Source organism: Coregonus lavaretus, assembly GCF_964263955.1.
Source record: "Coregonus lavaretus genome assembly, chromosome: 26".
NCBI classification, from domain to species: domain Eukaryota; kingdom Metazoa; phylum Chordata; class Actinopteri; order Salmoniformes; family Salmonidae; genus Coregonus; species Coregonus lavaretus.
In genome coordinates, this window is record NC_140013.1 from 43,456,010 (window position 1) to 43,482,828 (window position 26,819).

Here is a 26,819-nt window from a genome sequence, read left to right on the forward strand (position 1 = left end):
GTTACGACGTCGACCACGAAGATTCCATCTGCTAGCCACGGCCCGCTAGCACACGCTAGCCGTGGCCTCTTGCTCGCTAGTGCTGTAGCAGCCCCCGAACTACCTCCGAACTCTCCTATTGCTGTTCACCGGACCTTATGATAACTCCGCTATACAGCTGATGTCTGCTGGACTGTTCCTTTTTACGGTACTGCATCCTGTTTATGTTTAGCCTCAGCCCAAACTGTGTCGTCATTACCAGCTGTTGTCTTAGCTCTCTCAAATTACACCTGTGATTGCTTTATGCCTCTCTCCCTTGTCAATATGGTTAGCTTATTGTTGTTTCGGTTATTTCTAATTGTACTATTTCACTGTAGATCACCCAGCCCAGCTAAACCTGCCTTAGATAGCTCCTTTGTCCCACCCCCCATACACGCGGAGATCGACTCAATTGGTGCCTCCAGTGATGCTATCTCTTTCATTGTTACCCAACGCTTAGGTTTACCTCCACTTTACTCATATCCTTCCATATCCTTGTCTGTACATAATGCCCTGAATCTTTTCTACAACGCCCGGAAATCTGCCCCCTTTATTCTCTGTACCCAACACACTAGAAGACCAGTTCTTAAAGCCTTTAGCCGTATCCTTATTCTAGTCCTCCTCTGTTCCTCCGGTGATGTAGAGGCTAACCCAGGCCCTGCAGCCCTCAGTATCACTCCTACTCCCCAGGCGCTATCATTTGCTGACTTCTGTAATCGCAAAAGTCTTGGTTTCTTGCATGTACATTTCAGAAGTCTACTCCCTAAGTTTGAGTTATTCACTGAGTTAGCACACACCGCCAACCCTGATGTTCTAGCAGTGTCTGAATCCTGGCATAGGAAGGCCACCAAAAATTCTGAAATTTCCATCCCCAACTACAACATTTTCCGTCTAGATAGAACTGCCAAAGGGGGTGGAGTTGCAATCTACTGTAGAGAGAGCCTGCAGAGCTCTATCATACTATCCAGGTCTGTGCCCAAACAGTTTGAGCTTCTACTTCAAAAAATCCACCTTTCCAGAAATAAGTCTCTCACTGTTGCCGCTTGCTACAGACCCCCCTCAGCCCCCAGCTGTGCCCTGGACACCATATGTGAATTGATTGCCCCCCATTTATCCTCAGAGTTCGTACTGCTTGGTGACCTAAATTGGGATATGCTTAACACCCCGGCCATCCTACAATCCAAACTAGATGCCCTCAATCTCACACAAATTATCAACGGACCTACCAGGTACAACCCTAAATCCGTAAACATGGGTACCCTCATAGATATCATCCTGACTACTTTACCCTCTAAATACACCTCCGCTGTCTTCAACCAGGATCTCAGCGATCACTGCCTTATTGCCTGCGTCCGTAACGGGTCCGCGGTCAAACGACCACCACTCATCACCGTCAAACGCTCCCTAAAACACTTTAGCGAGGAGGCCTTCCTAATTGACCTGGCCCAGGTATCCTGGATGGATATAGATCTCATTCCGTCAGTAGAGGATGCCTGGTTGTTCTTTAAAAGTAATTTCCTCTCAATCTTAAATAAACATGCCCCATTCAAAAAATACAGAACTAAGAACATATATAGCCCCTGGTTCTCCTCAGACTTGACTGCCCTTGACCAGCACAAAAGCATCCTGTGGCGTACTGCATTAGCATCAAATAGCCCCCGCGATATGCAACTTTTCAGGGAAGTTAGGAACCAATATACACAAGCAGTCAGGAAAGCAAAGGCTAACTTTTTCAAACAGAAATTTGCATCCTGTAGCACTAATTCCAAAATGTTTTGGGACACTGTAAAGTCCATGGAGAATAAGAGCACTTCCTCCCAGCTGCCCACTGCACTGAGGCTAGGAAACACTATCACCACCGATAAATCTACAATAATCGAGAATTTCAACAAGCATTTTGCTACGGCTGGCCATGCTTTCCACCTGGCTACCACTACCCCGGCCACCAACTCTGCACCCTCCGCTGCAACTTGCCCATGCCCCCCCCGCTTCTCCTTCACACAAATTCAGACAGCTGATGTTCTGAAAGAGCTGCAAAATCTGGACCCCTACAAATCAGCTGGGCTAGACAATCTGGACCCTTTCTTTCTAAAACTAGCCGCCGAAATTGTCGCAACCCCTATTACTAGCCTGTTCAACCTCTCTTTCGTAACGTCTGAGATCCCCAGAGATTGGAAAGCTGCCGCGGTCATCCCCCTCTTCAAATGGGTGCTGCTATGGTGACCAATGAGCTAAGATAAGGCGGGGATTTGCCTAGCAGTGATTTATAGATGGCCTGGAGCCAGTGGGTTTGACGACGAACATGTAGTGAGGACCAGCCAATAAGAGCGTACAGGTCACAGTGGTGGGTAGTGTATGGGGCTTTGGAGACAAAACGGATGGCACTGTGATAGACTACATCCAATTTGCTGAGTAGAGTGTTGGAGGCTATTTTGTAAATGACATCGCCGAAGTCAAGGATCCAGTCTAACCAGACACCTAGGTATTTGTAGTTGTCCACATACTCTAGGTCAGACCCGTCGAGAGTGGTGATTCTAGTCGGGTGGGCGGGTGCCAGCAGCGTTCGATTGAAGAGCATGCATTTAGTTTTACTAGTGTTTAAGAGCAGTTGGAGGCTACTGAAGGAGTGTTGTATGGCATTGAAGCTCGTTTGGAGGTTTGTTAACACAGTGTCCAATGAAGGGCCAGATGTATACAAAATGGTGTCGTCTGCGTAGAGGTGGATCTGAGAGTCACCAGCAGCAAGAGCGACATCATTGATATACACAGAGAAAAGAGTCGGCCCAAGAATTGAACCCTGTGGCACCCCCATAGAGACTGCCATAGGTCCAGACAACAGGCCCTCCGATTTGACACATTGAACTCTATCTGAGAAGTAGTTGGTGAACCAGGCGAGGCAGTCATTTGAGAAACCAAGGCTATTTAGTCTGCCAATAAGAATGCGGTGGTTGACAGAGTCGAAAGCCTTGGCCAGGTCGATGAAGACGGCTGCACAGTACTGTCTATTATCGATCGCGGTTATAATATCGTTTAGGACCTTGAGCGTGGCTGAAGTGCACCCATGACCAGCTCGGAAACCGGATTGCATAGCGGAGAAGGTACGGTGGGATTCGAAATGGTCGGTGATCTGTTTGTTAACTTGGCTTTCAAATACTACGACAGAGCCTGGATTCGAACCAGGATCTCTAGTGGCACAGCTAGCACTGCGATGCAGTGCCTTAGACCACTGCGCCACTCGGGAGACCTCAAGGGGCGGCGCACAATTGGCCCAGCGTCGTCCAGGGTAGGGGAGGGAATGGCCAGCAGGGATGTAGCTCAGTTGGTAGAGCATGGCCCTTGCAACGCCAGGGTTGTGGGTTCGATTCCCACGGGGGGCCAGTATGAAAAAATGAAAAAATAATGTATGCACTCACTAACTGTAAGTCGCTCTGGATAAGAGCGTCTGCTAAATGACTAAAATGTAAATGTAAATGTATTGGGTAAGTCTATTATTGGGTAAGTAATGTGTTACATTACACCACCTGGTATTGGGTAAGTATATTATTGGGTAAGTCATGTGTTGCATTACACCACCTGGTATTGGGTAAGTCTATTATTGGGTAAGTCGTGTTTTACATTACACCACCTGGTATTGGGTAAGTCTATTATTGGGTAAGTCGTGTTTTCCTATCCTACTTACTGTATCTGCTGCAGTTGTCACTGGCTACAAGGCACTGGGTTGTTTTATTGAAGTGTTTACTTTATCAGAATGAAGTACTTAGCTTAGACCTACAGTGTCCAGTGTTGATGATTGTAGTTTGTGGAGTAGTGCTCCTTTCCACTCCTTTTACTGTCTCGTATTCACAGGAGCTAGGTTAACTTCTGGTGTGCGTTATCATGCTTAAAAGTTCAAAGGAGTAGAAGGGCACACTACTCCACACACTACAATCATGAACATCTGACAGTCACTGTCTAATATTCATATGTTAATAACACCTGTGTCTCTGTCCAGTCACCACAGCAGCATGGCCATCTCTCAGTGTCTCTGTCCAGTCACCACAGCAGCATGGCCATCTCTCAGTGTCTCTGTCCAGTCACCACAGCAGCATGGCCATCTCTCAGTGTCTCTGTCCAGTCACCACAGCAGCATGGCCATCTCTCAGTGTCTCTGTCCAGTCACCACAGCAGCATGGCCATCTCTCAGTGTCTCTGTCCAGTCACCACAGCAGCATGGCCATCTCTCAGTGTCTCTGTCCAGTCACCACAGCAGCATGGCCATCTCTGTGTCTCTGTCCAGTCACCACAGCAGCATGGCCATCTCTCAGTGTCTCTGTCCAGTCACCACAGCAGCATGGCCATCTCTCAGTGTCTCTGTCCAGTCACCACAGCAGCATGGCCATCTCTCAGTGTCTCTGTCCAGTCACCACAGCAGCATGGCCATCTCTCAGTGTCTCTGTCCAGTCACCACAGCAGCATGGCCATCTCTCAGTGTGTAGTTCATATTGCACTCCACTAGAGTGTGCGTTTGGGCACCATCATCCATATGCGTATTTCATGACCAAAGGAAGGAATGCTCATACAACGAGAGTCTAGTACCCCCGCAATTCCCGAGCCTCGATGTGGGCTACAGCTCGGACGGACAAATGATTGTCAATGGAATACTTGACACAGCCCAGCTCGAATCACTATCGGTTTGTGCGTCCGCTCCTCGGCGTTCCTTACCCTTATCTTTACAGTTTTGTTATTTTTCAGAATTGACCAAGATGTAGGCTAACTAGCTGTTTTTGATCCGGACGAGGGGAACGGGAAAAAAATTTGCAAATGTAAAAAAGAAAATAATGTCGTGAGTCGCTGGAAGTTTCGTGCGTTTTCCCATTAGAACGTTCTGATTTGGGGATGACTCGTCCACTTTGAATATACAGTTGATATTCATCGCAAAGTGTGGTAGGTTATTTTATGATCAGATGTAGGCTACTCTTTGTAACGCATTTTGCCATACGCTTCTAGTCAATTTGGGTACTAAAATGCTACTGTTCGTGATATATTTCAGTTTTCGTCCTTTTTGTATTTTCTGTCGAATTACAGGAGACTGAAGTAGGCTAGGGTATTCACATTGCATGTGGTGTAGTCGGAACGGAATAGTCGGTCATCAAACCAGTAAAGGAACACTAGGACCTCGTGGGGACTTGTTCTTATCCAATTCGTGTAATAGTGGCAAATATATCTGCTCAAGTAGACTCTTTTTTATTTTTTATAAAAACGTTTTGAATTATTATTATTTCTTATCATTAGATAGCTGTTTTATATTCCATGTTATTATTGTGGTCTCTGTAGAAGCTCGGGGAACCTTTTTGATCGAACTTCTTGCGGGGTGCCAGAGGGCATGGGAGAAGCAAGTCCCGCAGCAGGAGGGTTCGTACCAATGTTAGGTCTTGGTATGGTGGGCTCCATGCCAGTCGGGGGGGTTACGGGGCCGCTCGCGAGCTCCCGGGGCTCTGCCGTCCCGCAGCTTCACAGCGCCATAGTGGAACGGTTACGCGCGCGGATAGAACTGTGTCGAAGGCATCACTCCACCTGTGAGAACCGGTACCAGCGAGGCCAGGCCGAGAACTCTGACCGGGAACACGAGAGTACTCTTCACCTGCTGAACATTGTGCATCAGGGACCCGGGAATAGGAAAACCAAGGGGAGCCGGGCTTCGAACCAACAACCTCCAGACTACAGCAGAGTTAATGGAGAACAGAAATGCCAGAGCTCCTCAGAGGGAGACCAGAAGATCTCTACACGAATAGCAGTAAGTGATGATGATGATGACACTTGAGGGATTTTGGAATAAGATTACTTTATTCGTCAATTGTACAAGACATCCAACCGAAATTAGATTTCCACTTTATCCCAACCCCTCCCAAAGACGCACATACATATAGAGGTTGGAGCGGGTGCTGCCACACTTGGGCGCCTGTGCAGCAGTTGTGGTGGGGGGTTGCTCAAGGGCACAACGGCAGGCAATGGCATCTAGGATTTGATACCAGCAACCCTCTGGTTGCCAGCTCACTTCCCGCCTGATTTTTCCCATCAGACACGGGATTCAAACTGGCAACCTTCCAGTTGCTGGCTCGCCTCTCTAACTGCTAGGCTACATTACCTTCCGACCTGCAGTCTGTATCCCTAAATCCATCCCTAAATCCATCACTAACTACAGTCTGCATCCCAAACTACATCCCTAACTACACCCCTAACTACAGTCTGCATCCCAAACTACATCCCTAACTACACCCCTAACTACAGTCTGCATCCCAAACTACATCCCTAACTACACCCCTAACTACAGTCTGCATCCCAAACTACATCCCTAACCACCCCACTAACTACAGTCTACATTGCTAACTACACCCCTAACTACAGTCTGCACCACTAACCACCCCACTAACTACAGTCTACATTGCTAACTACACCCCTAACTACAGTCTGCATCCCTAACTACACCCCTAACTACAGTCTGCACCACTAACCACCACACTAACTACAGTCTACATTGCTAACTACACCCCTAACTACAGTCTGCATCCCTAACTACACCCCTAACTACAGTCTGCACCACTAACCACCCCACTAACTACAGTCTACATTGCTAACTACACCCCTAACTACAGTCTGCATCCCTAAATGCACCCCTAACTACATTCATAAGTACATTCCTAACTACATTTTACATTTTACAGTCTGCATATAACTACAGTCTGCATCCCTAAATACACCCCTAAGTGCATCCCTACATACATCACTAAATACATCCCTAACTACATCCCTAACTACAGTCTACATCCCTAACTACAGTCTACATCCCTAACTACAGTCTACATCCCTAACTACAGTCTACATCCCTAACTACATCCCTAACTACAGTCTACATCCCTAACTACAGTCTGCATCCCTAACTACAGTCTACATCCCTAACTACAGTCTACATCCCTAACTACAGTCTACATCCTTAACTACAGTCTACATCCCTAACTACAGTCTACATCCCTAACTACAGTCTACATCCCTAACTACAGTCTGCATCCCTAACTACAGTCTACATCCCTAACTACAGTCTACATCCCTAACTACATCCCTAACTACAGTCTACATCCCTAACTACAGTCTACATCCCTAACTACAGTCTACATCCCTAACTACAGTCTACATCCCTAACTACAGTCTACATCCTTAACTACAGTCTACATCCCTAACTACAGTCTACATCCCTAACTACAGTCTACCTCCCTAACTACAGTCTACATCCCTAACTACAGTCTACATCCCTAACTACATCCCTAACTACAGTCTACATCCCTAACTACAGTCTACATCCCTAACTACAGTCTACTTCCCTAACTACAGTCTACATCCCTAACTACAGTCTACATCCCTAACTACAGTCTACATCCCTAACTACAGTCTACATCCCTAACTACAGTCTACATCCCTAACTACAGTCTACATCCCTAACTACAGTCTACATCCCTAACTACAGTCTACATCCTTAACTACAGTCTACATCCCTAACTACAGTCTACATCCCTAACTACAGTCTACATCCCTAACTACAGTCTACATCCCTAACTACAGTCTACATCCTTAACTACAGTCTACATCCCTAACTACAGTCTACATCCCTAACTACAGTCTACATCCTTAACTACAGTCTACATCCCTAACTACAGTCTACATCCCTAACTACAGTCTACATCCCTAACTACAGTCTACATCCTTAACTACAGTCTACATCCCTAACTACAGTCTACATCCCTAACTACAGTCTACATCCCTAACTACAGTCTACATCCTTAACTACAGTCTACATCCCTAACTACATCCCTAACTACAGTCTACATCCCTAACTACAGTCTACATCCCTAACTACAGTCTACATCCCTAACTACAGTCTACATCCCTAACTACAGTCTACATCCTTAACTCTAATGTTGTTGATGGATAAAAAGTATCAAAATGAATCTTACTTTGGAGGATGCATGTAAGGACAGTTATGAAAATTGCACTTGACAGTCAAAGTGCTAGAAAGGTAAAGGTGTCAGGATAACATGAACCAAAACGTTCAAACCCTCTGCAAACAAAATTCATACATTTTGACTAGAGTGGGTGTGTGTGAATGTGTGTTAAACATCTCTCTGAGACAATTTACATGTATATACACAGTACCAGTCGAAAGTTTGGACACACCTACTCATTCAAGGGTTTTTCTTTATTTTTACTATTTTCTACATTTTAGAATAATAGTGAAGACATCAAAACTGTGAAATAACACATATGGAATCATGTAGTAACCCAAAAAGTGTTAAATAAATCAAAATATATTTGAGATTCTTCAAAGTAGCCACCCTTTTGCCTTGATGACAGCTTTGCACACTCTTGGCATTCTCTCAACCAGCTTCACCTAGAATGCTTTTCCAACAGTCTTGAAGGAGTTCCCACATATGCTGAGCACTTGTTGGCTGCTTTTCCTTCCCTCTGCCGTCCGACTCATCCCAAACCATCTCAATTGGGTTGAGGTCGGGTGATTGGGCGGCAGGTAGCTTAGTGGGTAAGAGCGTTGTGCCAGTAACCGAAAGGTCGCTGGTTCTAATCCCCGAGCCGACTAGGTGAAAAATCTGTCGATGTGCCCTTAAGCAAGGCACTTAACCCTAATTGCTCCTGTAAGTCGCTCTGGATAAGAGCGTCTGCTAAATGACTAAAATGTAAAAATGTAATTGTGGAGGCCAGGTCATCTGATGCAGCACTCCATCACTCTCCTTCTTGGTAAAATAGCCCTTACACAGCCTGGAGGTGTGTTGGGTCATTGTCCTGTTGAAAAACAAATGATAGTCCCACTAAGCCCAAACCAGATGGGATGGCGTATCGCTGCAGAATGCTGTGGTAGCCATGCTGGTTAAGTGTGCCTTGAATTTTAAATAAATCACAGACAGTGTCACTAGCAAAGCACCCCCACACCATCACACCTCCTCCTCCATGCTTCATGGTGGGAACCACACATGCGGAGATCATCCGTTCACCTACTCTACATCTCACAAAGACACAGCGGTTGGAACCAAAAATCTCGAATTTGGACTCATCAGACCAAAGGACAGATTTCCACTGGTCTAATGTCCTTTGCTCGTGTTTCTTGGCCCAGGCAGGTCTCTTCTTTTTATTGGTGTCCTTTAGTAGTGATTTCTTTGCAGCAATTCGACCATGAAGGCCTGATTCACACAGTCCCCTCTGAACAGTTGATGTTGAGATGTGTCTGTTACATGAACTCTGTGAAGCATTTATTTGGGCTGCAGTTTCTGAGGCTGGTAACTCTAATGCACTTATCCTCTGCAGCAGAGGTAACTCTGGGTCTTCCATTCCTGTGGCGGTCCTCATGAGAGCCAGTTTCATCATAGCGCTTGATGGTTTTTGCAAATGCACTTGAAGAAACTTTAAAAGTTATTGAAATGTTCCGTATTGACTGACCTTCATGTCTTAAAGTCATGATGGACTGTCATTTCTCTTTGCTTATTTGAGCTGTTCTTGCCATAATATGGACTTGGTCTTTTACCAAATAGGGCTATCTTCTGTATACCACCCCTACCTTGTCACAATGCAATTGATTGGCTCAAACGCATTAAGAAGGAAATACATTCCATGAATTCACTTTTAACAAGGCACACCTGTTAATTGAAATGCATTCCAGGTGACTACCTCATGAAGCTGGTTGAGAGAATGCCAAGAGTGTGCAAAGGGTGGCTATTTGAATAATCTCAAATACATTTGTTTAACACTTTTTTGGTTACTACATGATTCCATATGTGTTATTTCATAGTTTATGTCTTCACTATTATTTTACAATGTAGAAAATAGTCAAAATAAAGAAAAACCCTTCAATGAGTAGGTGTGTCCAAACGTTTGAGTGGTACTGTGGATATATATATATATATATATATATTCCGGACTCTGACATTGCTTCTTCCGATATTTCTTAATTACTTCCTGGATTATGTGTGTATTGGTAGGTATTACTGCACTGTTGGAGCTAGAAACACAATAATTTCACTACAAATGCAATAACATCTGCAAATCTGTGTATGCGACCAATAAACTTGAATTTGATTTGATGCACACACACACACACACACACACACACACACACACACACACACACACACACACACACACTTTTACCCTCATCACATGCTGCTGCTACTCTGTTCTTTATTTTACTCTTATTATTATTATCTATCCTGATGTCTAGTCACTTTACCCTGCCTTCATGTCCATATCTACCTCAAATACCTTATTATTATCTATCCTGATGCCTAGTCACTTTACCCTGCCTTCATGTACATATCTACCTCAAATACCTTATTATTATATATCCTGAATCCTAGTCACTTTACCCTGCCTTAATATACATATCTACCTCAAATACCTTATTATTATCTATCCTGATGCCTAGTCACTTTACCCTGCCTTCATGTACATATCTACCTCAAATACTTCATACCCCTGCATATAGCTCCACATTGATCTGGTACAGGTACTTCCTGTATATAGCTCCACATTGATCTGGTACATCCTGTATATAGCTCCACATTGATCTGGTACTGGTACTTCCTGTATATAGCTCCACATTGATCTGGTACTGGTACTTCCTGTATATAGCTCCACATTGATCTGGTACTGGTACTTCCTGTATATAACTCCACATTGATCTGGTACTGGTACTCCCTGTATATAGCTCCACATTGATCTGGTACTGGTACTCCCTGTATATAGCTCCACATTGATCTGGTACTGGTACTGCCTGTATATAGCTCCACATAGATTTGGTACTGGTACTTCCTGTATATAGCTCCACATTGATCTGGTACTCCCTGTATATAGCTCCACATTGATCTGGTACTTCCTGTATATAGCTCCACGTTGATCTGGTACTTCCTGTATATAGCTCCATTCTTGTGTATTTTATTCCTCTTGAGTTACTATTTTTAATTTGTATTATAATTGTTTTAAAGCATTGTTGGGGTGAGCTCATAAGCAAGCATTTCACGGTTAAGTCTACACCCGTTGTATTCGGGGCGTGTGGCTTATCTTATTTGAATATAGACGTTTGCATTATACTAAGTAACTCCTCTATAATGCAGATACAGGCATTGATAGTATTTCCCTAAAAAAATAAATATTACATTTGCTTTTATAATGAATAATAACATGATTACCCAAACATCCATATTTCTTCTGAAGGGTGTAGAAAATACACATTTATGTGCAACTCATTTACATACACAGTAGGAGAGTATCTGTTACGTCCTATACCAGTACTGCTAATGGACACACTAAGGAGGAAAGCTCAGAAGACTGTCTGAGTTTCTCTGTGTGTGTGTGTGTGTGTGTGTGTGTGCCAACCGTTTGCCTGTGAATTTGCTGATTTGACCAGTTTCCTGTGCTGTATGAGGCATCTATGGTAAGGGACACGGCCGACCAGCCAAGCTGAGGTGGGAGATTTATCTGGTTGTTTTTCTCTCATTAGACCCCGGGGAGTTGGACATGCAGACTATAGGCTATGAAACGGTTCCCAAGGAATGTTTCAATATCATGTCAAAATGGGAGAGATGAGACTATATTTGCAAGCGTCTGTCTGGCTGTCTGTCTCTCTCTCTCTCTCTCTCCCCCCCTCCCCTCTCTCTCTCTTTCTTTCTCTCTCCCCCCTTCCGCCCCTCTCTCTCTCTCTCCTCCCCCCTCCTCTCTCTCTCTCTCTCTCCTCCCCCTCCTCTCTCTCTCTCCTCCCCCCTCCTCTCTCTCTCTCTCCTCCCCCCTCCTCTCTCTCTCTCCTCCCCCTCCTCTCTCTCTCTCCTCCCCCCTCATCTCTCTCTCTCTCCTCCCCCCTCCTCTCTCTCTCTCCTCCCCCTCCTCTCTCTCTCCTCCCCCCTCATCTCTCTCTCTCTCCTCCCCCCTCCTCTCTCTCTCTCTCTCTCCTCCCCCCTCTCTCTCTCTCTCCTCCATGATTCATATCGTTTATGGAAACAGATATTATTTTGCCTAATTTAGGGTAGCTTCCTTTAAATCATGAATTACATTACAGTAGGTTAAATACAGCGCTAACGTGCAATATTTTGCTATTTTTAGGTCAGTAATCTGGGGAGATTTATAGATGCAGTATCAGTCAGTAATCTAGGGAGATTTTATAGATGCAGTATCAGTCAGTAAGCTAGGGAGATTTTATAGATGCAGTATCAGTCAGTAATCTAGGGAGATTTTATAGATGCAGTATCAGTCAGTAATCTAGGGAGTTTTATAGATGCAGTATCAGTCAGTAATCTAGGGAGATTTTATAGATGCAGTATCAGTCGTAATCTGGGTAGATTTTATAGATATGCAGTATCAGTCAGTAATCTAGGTAGATCTTATAGATGCGGTATCAGTTTATAGATGCAGTATCAATTGGTAATCTAGGTAGATTTTATAGATGCAGTATCAGTCAAATCAAATCAAATATTATTTGTCACATACACGTGTTTAGCAGATATTATTGCGGGTGTAGCGAAATGCTTGTGCTTCTAGCTCCGACAGTGCAGTAATATCTAACAAGTAATATCTAACAATTTCACAACATATACCCAATACACACAAAACTAGTAAGGAATGGAATTTAAGAAAATATACATATATGGACAAGCAATGACAGAGCGGCATGGACTAAGATACAGTAGAATAGTATAGAATGCAGTATATACATATGAGATGAGTAGTGCAAGATATGTAAACATTATTAAAGTGACTAGTGATCCATTTCTTAAAGTGGCCAGTGATTTCAATAGGCAGCAGCAGCCTCTAATGTGCTAGTAATGGCTGTTTAACAGTCTGATGGCCTTGAGATAGAAACTGTTTTTCATTCTCTCGGTCCCAGCTATGATGCACCTGTACTGACCTCGCCTTCAGGATGATAGCGGGGTGAACAGGCAGTGGCTCAGGTGGTTGATGTCCTTGATTATCTTTTTGGCCTTCCTGTGACATCGGGTGCTGTATGTGTCTTGGAGGGCGGGTAGTTTGCCCCCGGTAATGCATTCGGCAGACCGCACCACCCTCTGGAGAGCCCTGCGGTTGCGGGCGGTGCAGTTGCCGTACCAGGCGGTGATACAGCCCGACAGGATGCTCTCAATTGTGCATCTGTAAAAGTTTGTGAGGGTTTTAGGTGCCAAGCCAAATTTCTTCAGCCTCCTGAGGTTGAAGAGGCTCTGTTGCGCCTTCTTCAACACACTGTCTGCGTGGGTGGACCATTTCAGTTTGTCGGTGATGTGTACGCCAAGGAACTTGAAGCTTTCCACCTTCTCCACTGCGGTCCCGTCGATGTGAATAGGGGGGTGCACCCTCTTCTGTTTCCTGAAGTCCACGATCATCTCCTTTTTTATGTTGACGTTGGGTGAGAGGTTATTTTCCTGGCGCCACACTCCCAGAGCCCTCGCCTCCTCCCTGTAGGCGGTCTCGTCATTGTTGGTAATCAAGCCTACTACTGTTGAGTCTTCAGCAAACTTGATGATTGAGTTGGAGGCGTGCTTGGCCACGCAGTCATGGGTGAACAGGGAGTACAGGAGGGGGCTGAGCACATGGGGATCAGCGAAGGGGTGTTGTTTCCTACCTTCACCACCTGGGGGCGGCCCGTCAGGAAGTCCAGGACCCAGTTGCACAGGGTGGGGTTCAGACCCAAGGCCTCGAGCTTGATGATGAGCTTGGAGGGTACTATGGTGTTGAATGCTGAGCTATAGTCAATGAACAGCATTCTTACATAGGTATTCCTCTTGTCCAGATGGGATAGGACAGTGTGCAGTGTGATGGCGATTGCATCGTCTGTGGATCTATTGGGGCGGCAAGCAAATTGAAGTGGGTGTAGGGTGACAGGTAAGGTAGAGGTGATATGATCCTTGACTAGTCTCTCAAAGCACTTCATGATGACAGAGGTGAATGCTACAGGGCGATAGTCATTTAGTTCAGTTACCTTTGCTTTCTTGGCTACAGGAACAATGGTGGCCATCTTGAAGCATGTGGAAACAGCAGACTGGGAAAGGGAGAGATTGAATATGTCCGTAAACACACCAGCCAGCTGGTCTGCACATGCTCTGAGGACGCGGCTAGGGATGCCATCAGGGCCGGCAGCCTTGCGGGGGTTAACATGCTTAAATGTCTATTTATTTTATATATTTTTTTTGGGGGGGGGGGGGGTTAGATCAGCTTAATATTGCAGATAGATTGTAACTTCCATCAATGTAATTGTCTGCATCACTTCCAATCCCCCATGTTTATTTATATATACATACATACATACATACATACACACATACACGCACACATACATACATACATACATACATACATACATACATACATACATACATACATACACACACACACATACATATACACACATACAGTGAGGGAAAAAAGTATTTGATCCCCTGCTGATTTTCTACGTTTGCCCACTGACAAAGAAATTAGCAGTCTATAATTTTAATGGTAGGTTTATTTGAACAGTGAGAGACAGAATAAGAACAACAAAAATCCAGAAAAACGCATATCAAAAATGTTATAAATTGATTTGCATTATATAATGAGGGAAATAAGTATTTGACCCCTCTGCAAAACATGACTTAGGACTTGGTGGCAAAACCCTTGTTGGCAATCACAGAGGTCAGACGTTTCTTGTAGTTGGCCACCAGGTTTGCACACATCTCAGGAGGGATTTTGTCCCACTCCTCTTTGCAGATCTTCTCCAAGTCATTAAGGTTTCGAGGCTGACGTTTGGCAACTCGAACCTTCAGCTCCCTCCACAGATTTTCTATGGGATTAAGGTCTGGAGACTGGCTAGGCCACTCCAGGACCTTAATGTGCTTCTTCTTGAGCCACTCCTTTGTTTCCTTGGCCGTGTGTTTTGGGTCATTGTCATGCTGGAATATCCATCCACGAACCATTTTCAATGCCCTGGCTGAGGGAAGGAGGTTCTCACCCAAGAGTTGATGGTACATGGCCCCGTCCATTGTCCCTTTGATGCGGTGAAGTTGTCCTGTCCCCTTAGCAGAAAAACACCCCCAAAGTATAATGTTTCCACCTCCATGTTTGACGGTGGGGATGATGTTCTTGGGGTCATATGCAGCATTCCTCCTCCTCCAAACACGGCGAGTTGAGTTGATTCCAAAGAGCTCGATTTTGGTCTCATCTGACCACAACACTTTCACCCAGTTCTCCTCTGAATCATTCAGACGTTCATTGGCAAACTTCAGACAGGCCTGTATATGTGCTTTCTTGAGCAGGGGGACCTTGCGGGCGCTGCAGGATTTCAGTCCTTCACGGCGTAGTGTGTTACCAATTGTTTTCTTGGTGTCTATGGTCCCAGCTGCCTTGAGATCATTGACAAGATCCTCCCGTGTAGTTCTAGGCTGATTCCTCACCGTTCTCATGATCATTGCAACTCCACAAGGTGAGATCTTGCATGGAGCCCCAGGACGAGGGAGATTGACAGTTATTTTGTGTTTCTTCCATTTGCGAATAATCGCACCAACTGTTGTCACCTTCTCACCAAGTTGCTTGGTGATGGTCTTGTAGCCCATTCCAGCCTTGTGTAGGTCTACAATCTTGTCCCTGACATCCTTGTAGAGCTCTTTGGTCTTGGCCATGGTGGAGAGTTTGGAATCTGATTGATTGATTGCTTCTGTGGACAGGTGTCTTTTATACAGGTAACAAGCTGAGATTAGGAGCACTCCCTTTAAGAGTGTGCTCCTAATCTCAGCTCGTTACCTGTATAAAAGACACCTGGGAGCCAGAAATCTTTCTGATTGAGATGGGGTCAAATACTTATTTCCCTCATTAAAATGCAAATCAATTTATAACATTTTTGACATGCGTTTTTCTGGATTTTTTTGTTGTTATTCTGTCTCTCACTGTTCAAATAAACCTACCATTAAAATTATAGACTGATCATTTCTTTTTCAGTGGGCAAATGTACAAAATCAGCAGGGGATCAAATACTTTTTTCCCTCACTGTACACACACACATACATACATACATACATACATACATACATACATACATACATACATACATACATACATACATACATACATACATACACACACACACATACATATCCTTTAAAAAATATATATATATTCCCCTTTATTACTTTCCAACCCCGCCACCCTTTCCCCACTTGGAGTAAACTAGTGAACAACAACACCCAGGCCTCTACTTCCAGCTTATACCCACTATCTACATTTTATGGACACAGTCAATTTGACAATAATTACATTTTGTTTGTTCTTTCTCCTGAACTTCTTCTACCCTCAACCTCTCCGATCATTTTCATGATGTCCATCCGGTTTGCTTCTATATGCCATATCTTTCTAACTGTGCTCCTTCACAAAAGCTCCCAACCTACAACCTATATACTTATTATGGACACAGTATGCTTACATTATTAGTTATCTTGTTATTATTTGTTGTTAGTTGTTTTAGTCCCATCCTTCAATTCCATTCAACACCTCCCATCTATCTCTTAACACCATCCATATAGGATTTCTATTTGCCATACATGTATATATTTCAACTGTACTGTGATGTTTCACAAAAGTTCTGAACCATTCTATTATCATTGTTTCTACAGATTGTGAATTGAAAATAAACATTTTTGCTAATAGTATTATTATGTTATTGATCGATTGACTATGACTTTTCAGATCACCCAGTAATGCTATCTGCAGGGTTAGCTCCAGGTAAATATTGCAATCCTTCAGCCATTCCTGGACCTGTGACCAAAAACAAGCTACAAATGGACAGTACCAAAACAAATGATCTAATGATTCTGTCTCTTCGCAGCAAAATCTGCAGAGCTGGGAAGATTGTATCCCCCATATAAATAACATTCTATTGGTTGCAAGAATTTTATATAATAATTTAAATTGAAAGATTCTAAGTTTTGAATCCGGTGTCGTTTTGCGTATCAGTTCATAAACACTATGTCATGGGATCGGTACGTCAAAAATCTCTTCCCAACTATTTTGCAATCTATATGGGATGGCTGTCAATCCTTTGGTCCTTAAATGAAACTGGTATAGTTTTTTATTTATCACAGTTTTCTTTAACCAATTATTGTCTTTAATGCAAGGCCGACAGACAAGTTCCTTACTTTCTCCCCCTTCCACTTTCCTCTTCCATTTTTGCGGTAAGGCTGCAATTGTTTGGTTGTAATTTTGGGTAGAGCAGACATTTCCATATGTTTTTGTTAGCTGCATGTGCGACATAACTCCACCAGTCCTACCGATGATATCATTTACAAAGATTATACCTTTTTTAAACATTTTGTCAAAAAAAAAAGTTTTTTTGTCAATTAGTATATTTGAGTTTAACCACAATATTTGTTGCATTGTTTGTTCTGTCATTTCTGGAGGATTATATTGAAATTGCAACCCACTTTCTATGGCTTGTTTTAGAAAATAGTGATATCTGGGAGATGATTTCCTTTTCAAATAACTGAAAGTGAGAGGTTGTAATCTAAATAAAACTAATTTGCTAGAGAACCAGTTCGGATTTAAGTATAACTTTTGTATGACTGAAGCTTTTAGTGATAGGTCTAATGCTTTAATATTTAATAATTTCTGTCCTCCGAATTCATATTCATTATATAAATAGGCCTTTCTTAATCACGTTGGCCACAGAGAAGGAGAGGCCACAGTCCTTGGTAGTGGGCCTCGTCAGTGGCATTGTCTTAAATGTAAAATGTGTTATCCTCAAAGCGGGCGAAGAAGGTGTTTAGCTTGTCTGGAAGCGAGACGTCGGTGACGTGGCTGGTTTTCCTTTTATAATCCGTGATTGTCTGTAGACCCTGCCACATACGTCTCGTGTCTGAGCCGTTGAATTGCGACTCCACTTTGTCTCTATACTGATGTTTTGCCAGTTTAATTGCCTTGCGGAGTGAGTAGCTACACTGTTTGTATTCTGCCATAATCCCAGTCACCTTGCCATGGTTGAATATGGTGGTTCGCACTTTCAGATTGGCACGAATGCTGTCATCTATCCACGTTTCTGGTTAGGGTAGGTTTTAATAGTCACAGTGGGCACAACATCACCTATACACTTCCTGATAAACTCAGTCACCGTTTCAGTGTATTCGTCTAAATTATTTTCGGAAGCTACCCGGAACATATCCCAGTCCGTGTGATCAAAACAATCTTGAAGTGTGGATTCTGATTGGTCAGACCAGCGTTGAATAGTCCTTAGCACGGGTATTTCCCGTTTGAGTTTCTGCCTATAGGAAGGGAAGAGCAAAATGGAGTCGTGGTCAGATTTGCCGAATGGAGGGCGACGGGAGGGCCTTATAACCATCCCGGAAGTTTGAATAGCAATGGTCGAGGATTTTGGCAGCGCAAGTACAACAGTCGATATGTTGATAGAACTTCGGCAGCATAGTTCTCACATTTTCTTTGTTAAAATCCCCAGCTACAATAAATGCAGCCTCATGATATGTGGTTTCAGTTTGCATAAAGTCCAGTGAAGTATCGGCTTGAGGGGGGATATGTAGCCCCGTGTAGCTCAGTTGGTAGAGCATGGCGCTTGCAACGCCAGGGTTGTGTGTTCGATTCCCACAGGGGGCCAGTATGAAAATGTATGCCCTGACTAACAGTAAGTCGCTCTGGATAAGAGCGTCTGCTAAATGACTAAAATGTAAATGTAAATATACGCGGCCGTGACTATAACCGAAGAAAAAAGAGAATTATCTTGGGAGATAATACGGTCTGCATTTGATTGTGAGGTATTCTAGATCGGGTGAACAGAAGGACTTGATTTCCTGTATGTTACTACAATTACACCACGAGTCGTTAATCATGAAACACACACCTCCGCTCTTCTGCTTCCCGGAGAGATATTTATTCCTGTCTGCGCAATGAACTGAGAACCCCTGTGGCTGGACTGATTTCGACAGAATATCCCCAGAGAGTCATGTTTCCGTGAAACAAAGTATGTTACAGGCCTTGATGTCTCTCTGGAAAGAAATCCTTTGAGTTCGTCGATCTTGTTAACCAAAGACTGAACATTAGCGAGTAGTATATTTGGAAGCGGTGGGTGGTGTGCGCACCTCCTATGTCGAACCAGCAGGCCGCTCCGAGTGCCTCTCCTCCGCAGGCTATGTTTTGGGGCAGCCGCTGGAATCAGTTCAGTTGCCCTGGGGAGAGCAAACACAGGATCTGCTTCGGGAAAGTCGTATTCCTTGTCGTAATGCTGGTGAGTTACCGCCGCTCTGATATCCAATAGTTTTCCCTGGCTGTATGTAATGATACAAAACACTTTCTGAGCTAATAATGTAAAAAATAATACATACAAAAACAAAATACTGCAAAGCTTCCTAAGAGCTAGTTGCGAGGCCGCCATCTTCGTCGGCGCCAGGTATCATCAGTAATCTAGGTAGATTTTATAGATGCAGGATCAGTCAGTAATCTGGGTAGATCTTGATTTTATAGAGATGCGGTATCAGTCAGTAATCTGGGTAGATCTTGACTTTATAGAGATGCGGTATGTAAACCTGACTCATCGTTATAGTTTTGATGGTTTAGTTTAGAAGTAAGGTTGTCACAGACAGAGCTGCGACCTGGCCAAGATAAAGCAAAGCAGTGCGATAAAAACAACACAGAGTTACATATGGGGTAAACAAAACATAAAGTCAAAAATACAACCGAAAATATATATACAGTGTGTGCAAATGTAGTAAGTTATGGAGGTAAGGCAATAAATAGGCCATAGTGCAAAATAATTACAATTTAGTATTAACACTGGAGTGATAGATGTGCAGAAGATGATGTGCAAATAGAGATACTGGGGTGCAAATTAGCAAAATAAATAACAATATAGGGATGAGGTAGTTGGGTGGGCTAATTACAGATGGGCTGTGTACAGGTGCAGTGATCGGTAAGGTGCTCTGACAACTGATGCTTAAAGTTAATGAGGGAGATAAGTGTCTCCAGCTTCAGAGATTTTTGTAGTTCGTTCCAGTCATTGGCAGCAGAGAATTGGAAGGAATGGCGGCCAAAGGAGGTGTTGGCTTTGGGGTGACCAGTGAGATACAGTGGGGAGAACAAGTATTTGATACACTGCCGATTTTGCAGGTTTTCCTACTTACAAAGCATGTAGAGGTCTGTAATTTTTATCATAGGTACACTTCAACTGTGAGAGACAGAAACATGACTCTGTATACAAAATGGTGTCGTCTGCGTAGAGGTGGATCTGAGTCACCAGCAGCAAGAGCGACGTCATTGATATATATCTGGCCCTTCATTGGACACTGTGTTAACAAACCTCCAAACGAGCTTCAATGCTATACAACACTCCTTCCGTGGCCTCCAATTGCTCTTAAACGCTAGTAAAACTAAATGCATGCAGTGTGTTTTACAGTATTAGACCAACATTATAGAACTACATATTTTACACTTTCATCAGATAGTAATCTGGCCACCGCCCCTCTGCCTGCCTGCCTGCCCGCCCGCCTTCCTACCCGCCTGCCCGCCTGCCCCCCTGCCTACCTGCCCACCCGCCCCCCTGCCCACCCGCCCCCCCTGCCTGCCCGCCTGCCCCCCTGCCTGCCTTCCTACCCGCCCACCTGCCTGCCCCCCTGCCTGCCCGCCCCCCTGCCTGCCTTCCTTTCCCATGACTATAAAAGACACAGATAGCAGCCAACATAGGATGTGAAACGGTTTAGCAAACACAGGGTCTGTGTTCCAAATTGCACCCTATTCCCTATATAGTGCACTACTTTTGACCAGAGCCCTGGGCACAGCAGAGCACGGTTCTGGTCAGTAGTGCGCTATATAGGGAATAGGGTGCCGGCCTCGACTCGGTCTGCTCCGCGGTGTGTGCTACGTGTGTGTGTGTGTGTGCTATCATACCCTATTATCAGAACTTTAACATAAGGCGGCAGGTAGCTTAGTGGTTAAGAGCGTTGTGCCAGTAACCAAAAGGTCGCTGGTTCTAATCCCCGAGCCGACTAGGTGAAAAATCTGTCTGTGCCCTTGAGCAAGGCACTTAATCCTAATTGCTCCTGTAAGTCGCTCTGGATAAGAGCGTCTGCTAAATGACAAAAAAATATAATAATTATATGCTCAGACCGTGGAGATGATAGCAGCGCGAGCAATATAAATATTTACATTTTAGTCATTTAGCAGACGCTCTTATCCAGAGCGACTTACAGTTAGTGAGTGCATACATTTTCATACTGGCCCCCCGGTGGGAAACGAACCCACAACCATGGCGTTGCAAGCACCATGCTCTACCAACTGAGCTACATTTCCTGGCTTGTGTTTTCTTTGACTCCAACAGGCCTTGAACATGTAATAGTGGTGTGCTGACTGCCTGCTGACTGCCTGTTGACTGCCTGTTGACTGCCTGTTGACTGCCTGTTGACTGCCTGTTGGCTTCCTCCCAAATGGCACCCTATTCGCTATATAGTCCACTAATGTAGATCAGAGTCCAATGGGCCCGGGTAGTACGCTATATAGTCCACTAATGTAGATCAGAGTCCAATGGGCCCGGGTAGTACACTATATAGTCCACTAATGTTGATCAGAGTCCAATGGGCCCGGGTAGTACGCTATATAGTCCACTAATGTAGATCAGAGTCCAATGGGCCCGGGTAGTACACTATATAGTCCACTAATGTAGATCAGAGTCCAATGGGCCTGGGTAGTACGCTATATAGTCCACTAATGTTGATCAGAGTCCAATGGGCCCGGGTAGTACGCTATATAGTCCACTAATGTAGATCAGAGTCCAATGGGCCCGGGTAGTACGCTATATAGTCCACTAATGTAGATCAGAGTCCAATGGGCCCGGGTAGTACACTATATAGTCCACTAATGTTGATCAGAGTCCTATGGGCCCGGGTAGTACACTATATAGTCCACTAATGTTGATAAGAGTCCAATGGGCCCGGGTAGTACGCTATATAGTCCACTAATGTTGATCAGAGTCCAATGGGCCCGGGTAGTACGCTATATAGTCCACTAATGTAGATCAGAGTCCAATGGGCCCGGGTAGTACGCTATATAGTCCACTAATGTAGATCAGAGTCCAATGGGCCCGGGTAGTACACTATATAGTCCACTAATGTTGATCAGAGTCCAATGGGCCCGGGTAGTACGCTATATAGTCCACTAATGTTGATCAGAGTCCAATGGGCCCGGGTAGTACGCTATATAGTCCACTAATGTAGATCAGAGTCCAATGGGCCCGGGTAGTACACTATATAGTCCACTAATGTTGATCAGAGTCCAATGGGCCCGGGTAGTACGCTATATAGTCCACTAATGTAGATCAGAGTCCAATGGGCCCGGGTAGTACGCTATATAGTCCACTAATGTTGATCAGAGTCCAATGGACCCGGGAAGTACGCTATATAGTCCACTAATGTTGATCAGAGTCCAATGGGCCCGGGTAGTACGCTATATAGTCCACTAATGTTGATCAGAGTCCAATGGGCCCGGGTAGTACACTATATAGTCCACTAATTTAGATCAGAGTCCAATGGGCCCGGGTAGTACACTATATAGTCCACTAATGTAGATCAGAGTCCAATGGGCCCGGGTAGTACGCTATATAGTCCACTAATGTAGATCAGAGTCCAATGGGCCCGGGTAGTACACTATATAGTCCACTAATGTTGATCAGAGTCCAATGGGCCCGGGTAGTACACTATATAGTCCACTAATGTTGATCAGAGTCCAATGGGCCCGGGTAGTACACTATATAGTCCACTAATGTAGATCAGAGTCCAATGGGCCCGGGTAGTACACTATATAGTCCACTAATGTAGATCAGAGTCCAATGGGCCCGGGTAGTACACTATATAGTCCACTAATGTAGATCAGAGTCCAATGGGCCCGGGTAGTACGCTATATAGTCCACTAATGTTGATCAGAGTCCTATGGGCCCGGGTAGTACGCTATATAGTCCACTAATGTAGATCAGAGTCCAATGGGCCCGGGTAGTATGCTATATAGTCCACTAATGTTGATCAGAGTCCAATGGGCCCGGGTAGTACACTATATAGTCCACTAATGTTGATCAGAGTCCAATGGGCCCGGGTAGTACACTATATAGTCCACTAATGTTGATCAGAGTCCAATGGGCCCGGGTAGTACGCTATATAGTCCACTAATGTAGATCAGAGTCCAATGGGCCTGGGTAGTACGCTATATAGTCCACTAATGTAGATCAGAGTCCTATGGGCCCGGGTAGTACGCTATATAGTCCACTAATGTAGATCAGAGTCCAATGGGCCCGGGTAGTACGCTATATAGTCCACTAATGTAGATCAGAGTCCAATGGGCCCGGGTAGTACGCTATATAGTCCACTAATGTTGATCAGAGTCCAATGGGCCCGGGTAGTACGCTATATAGTCCACTAATGTAGATCAGAGTCCTATGGGCCCGGGTAGTACGCTATATAGTCCACTAATGTTGATCAGAGTCCAATGGGCCCGGGTAGTACGCTATATAGTCCACTAATGTAGATCAGAGTCCAATGGGCCCGGGTAGTACGCTATATAGTCCACTAATGTAGATCAGAGTCCTATGGGCCTGGGTAGTACACTATATAGTCCACTAATGTTGATCAGAGTCCAATGGGCCCGGGTAGTACGCTATATAGTCCACTAATGTTGATCAGAGTCCAATGGGCCCGGGTAGTACGCTATATAGTCCACTAATGTTGATCAGAGTCCAATGGGCCCGGGTAGTACGCTATATAGTCCACTAATGTAGATCAGAGTCCTATGGGCCCGGGTAGTACGCTATATAGTCCACTAATGTAGATCAGAGTCCAATGGGCCCGGGTAGTACGCTATATAGTCCACTAATGTTGATCAGAGTCCAATGGGCCCGGGTAGTACGCTATATAGGGAGATGAGACTTCCATAGGATAGGAGCCAGTGGTTCAGTGTGATCTGGAGACAGTTTTTATACCCAGTCAGTGTCTGCCTCTCTCTCTGTGGTTTACAGATACGTTAGCTTGTTAATGTCAATTTGTTCAAATGTTTACAAGCAGAATTTAACTTATATTTTGATTCTAAATGTTCACCCATTAAATTGTGCAGCACTTAGTGTATTTTCTATTTTCTGTGAAGCGGCTAGCCAGCCAGCTGTGACAGTGTATTTTCTGTGAAGCGGTTAGCCAGCCAGTCAGCTGCGACAGTGTATTTTCTGTGAAGCGGCTAGCCAGCCAACTGACACTGCGACAGTGTATTTTCTGTGAAGCGGCTAGCCAGCCAACTGCCACTGCGACAGTGTATTTTCTGTGAAGCGGCTAGCCAGCCAACTGCCACTGTGACAGTGTATTTTCTGTGAAGCGGCTAGCCAGCCAGCCAGCTGCGACAGTGTATTTTCTGTGAAGCGGCTAGCCAGCCAGCTGACACTGCGACAGTGTATTTTCTGTGAAGCGGCTAGCCAGCCAACTGCCACTGCGACAGTGTATTTTCTGTGAAGCGGCTAGCCAGCCAACTGCCACTGTGACAGTGTATTTTCTGTGAAGCGGCTAGCCAGCCAACTGCCACTGCGACAGTGTATTTTCTGTGAAGCGGCTAGCCAGCCAACTGCCACTGTGACAGTGTATTTTCTATGAAGCGGCTAGCCAGCCAGCTGTGACAGTGTATTTTCTGTGAAGCGGCTAGCCAGCCAACTGACACTGCGACAGTGTATTTTCTGTGAAGCGGCTAGCCAGCCAACTGACACTGTGACAGTGTATTTTCTGTGAAGCGGCTAGCCAGCCAACTGCCACTGTGACAGTGTATTTTCTATGTAGCGGCTAGCCAGCCAACTGCCACTGCGACAGTGTATTTTCTGTGAAGCGGCTAGCCAGCCAACTGCCACTGTGACAGTGTATTTTCTGTGAAGCGGCTAGCCAGCCAACTGCCACTGCGACAGTGTATTTTCTGTGAAGCGGCTAGCCAGCCAACTGACACTGCGACAGTGTATTTTCTGTGAAGCGGCTAGCCAGCCAACTGACACTGTGACAGTGTATTTTCTGTGAAGCGGCTAGCCAGCCAACTGCCACTGTGACAGTGTATTTTCTATGTAGCGGCTAGCCAGCCAACTGCCACTGCGACAGTGTATTTTCTGTGAAGCGGCTAGCCAGCCAACTGCCACTGTGACAGTGTATTTTCTGTGAAGCGGCTAGCCAGCCAACTGCCACTGCGACAGTGTATTTTCTGTGAAGCGGCTAGCCAGCCAACTGCCACTGTGACAGTGTATTTTCTGTGAAGCGGCTAGCCAGCCAACTGACACTGCGACAGTGTATTTTCTGTGAAGCGGCTAGCCAGCAAGCTGACACTGTGACAGTGTATTTTCTGTGAAGCGGCTAGCCAGCCAACTGCCACTGTGACAGTGTATTTTCTATGAAGCGGCTAGCCAGCCAGCCAGCTGCGACAGTGTATTTTCTGTGAAGCGGCTAGCCAGCAAGCTGACACTGTGACAGTGTATTTTCGGTGAAGCGGCTAGCCAGCCAACTGCCACTGTGACAGTGTTTTTTCTGTGAAGCGGCTAGCCAGCCAACTGCCACTGTGACAGTGTATTTTCTGTGAAGCGGCTAGCCAGCCAACTGACACTGCGACAGTGTATTTTCTGTGAAGCGGCTAGCCAGCCAGCTGACACTGTGACAGTGTATTTTCTGTGAAGCGGCTAGCCAGCCAGCCAGCTGCGACAGTGTATTTTCTGTGAAGCGGCTAGCCAGCCAACTGACACTGCGACAGTGTATTTTCTATGAAGCGGCTAGCCAGCCAGCTGTGACAGTGTATTTTCTGTGAAGCGGCTAGCCAGCCAACTGACACTGCGACAGTGTATTTTCTGTGAAGCGGCTAGCCAGCCAACTGACACTGCGACAGTGTATTTTCTGTGAAGCGGCTAGCCAGCCAACTGCCACTGTGACAGTGTATTTTCTGTGAAGCGGCTAGCCAGCAAGCTGACACTGTGACAGTGTATTTTCTATGAAGCGGCTAGCCAGCCAGCTGCCACTGTGACAGTGTATTTTCTGTGAAGCGGCTAGCCAGCCAACTGTGACAGTGTGTTTTCTGTGAAGCGGCTAGCCAGCCAGCTGCCACTGTGACAGTGTATTTTCTGTGAAGCGGCTAGCCAGCCAGCTGCCACTGTGACAGTGTATTTTCTGTGAAGCGGCTAGCCAGCCAGCTGCCACTGCGACAGTGTATTTTCTGTGAAGCGGCTAGCCAGCCAGCTGACACTGTGACAGTGTATTTTCTGTGAAGCGGCTAGCCAGCCAGCTGTCACTGCGACAGTGTATTTTCTGTGAAGCGGCTAGCCAGCCAGCTGCCACTGCGACAGTGTATTTTCTGTGAAGCGGCTAGCCAGCCAGCTGACACTGTGACAGTGTATTTTCTGTGAAGCGGCTAGCCAGCCAGCTGTCACTGCGACAGTGTATTTTCTGTGAAGCGGCTAGCCAGCCAGCTGACACTGTGACAGTGTATTTTCTGTGAAGCGGCTAGCCAGCCAGCTGCCACTGCGACAGTGTATTTTCTATGAAGCGGCTAGCCAGCCAGCTGCCACTGCGACAGTGTATTTTCTATGTAGCGGCTAGCCAACCAACTGCCACTGTGACAGTGTATTTTCTGTGAAGCGGCTAGCCAGCCAGCTGACACTGTGACAGTGTATTTTCTGTGAAGCGGCTAGCCAGCCAACTGACACTGCGACAGTGTATTTTCTGTGAAGCGGCTAGCCAGCCAACTGCCACTGCGACAGTGTATTTTCTGTGAAGCGGCTA

The 26,819-nt window shown here is 45.3% G+C and overlaps 1 protein-coding gene across 1 annotated transcript in view; it reads left to right on the forward strand.

Annotated features, from left to right (window-relative positions):
* Positions 1–4,869: 4,869 nt before the first annotated feature.
* The window catches only part of LOC311101424 (mastermind-like protein 2), a 120,456-nt gene continuing 98,506 nt past the window's right edge, over positions 4,870–26,819 (forward strand). The window contains exon 1 of the mRNA XM_084142569.1: positions 4,870–5,791. Coding sequence (XP_083998695.1) covers positions 5,381–5,791 — 411 coding nt within the window. The 5' untranslated portion in view covers positions 4,870–5,380. The remainder of the gene's footprint in view (positions 5,792–26,819) is intronic.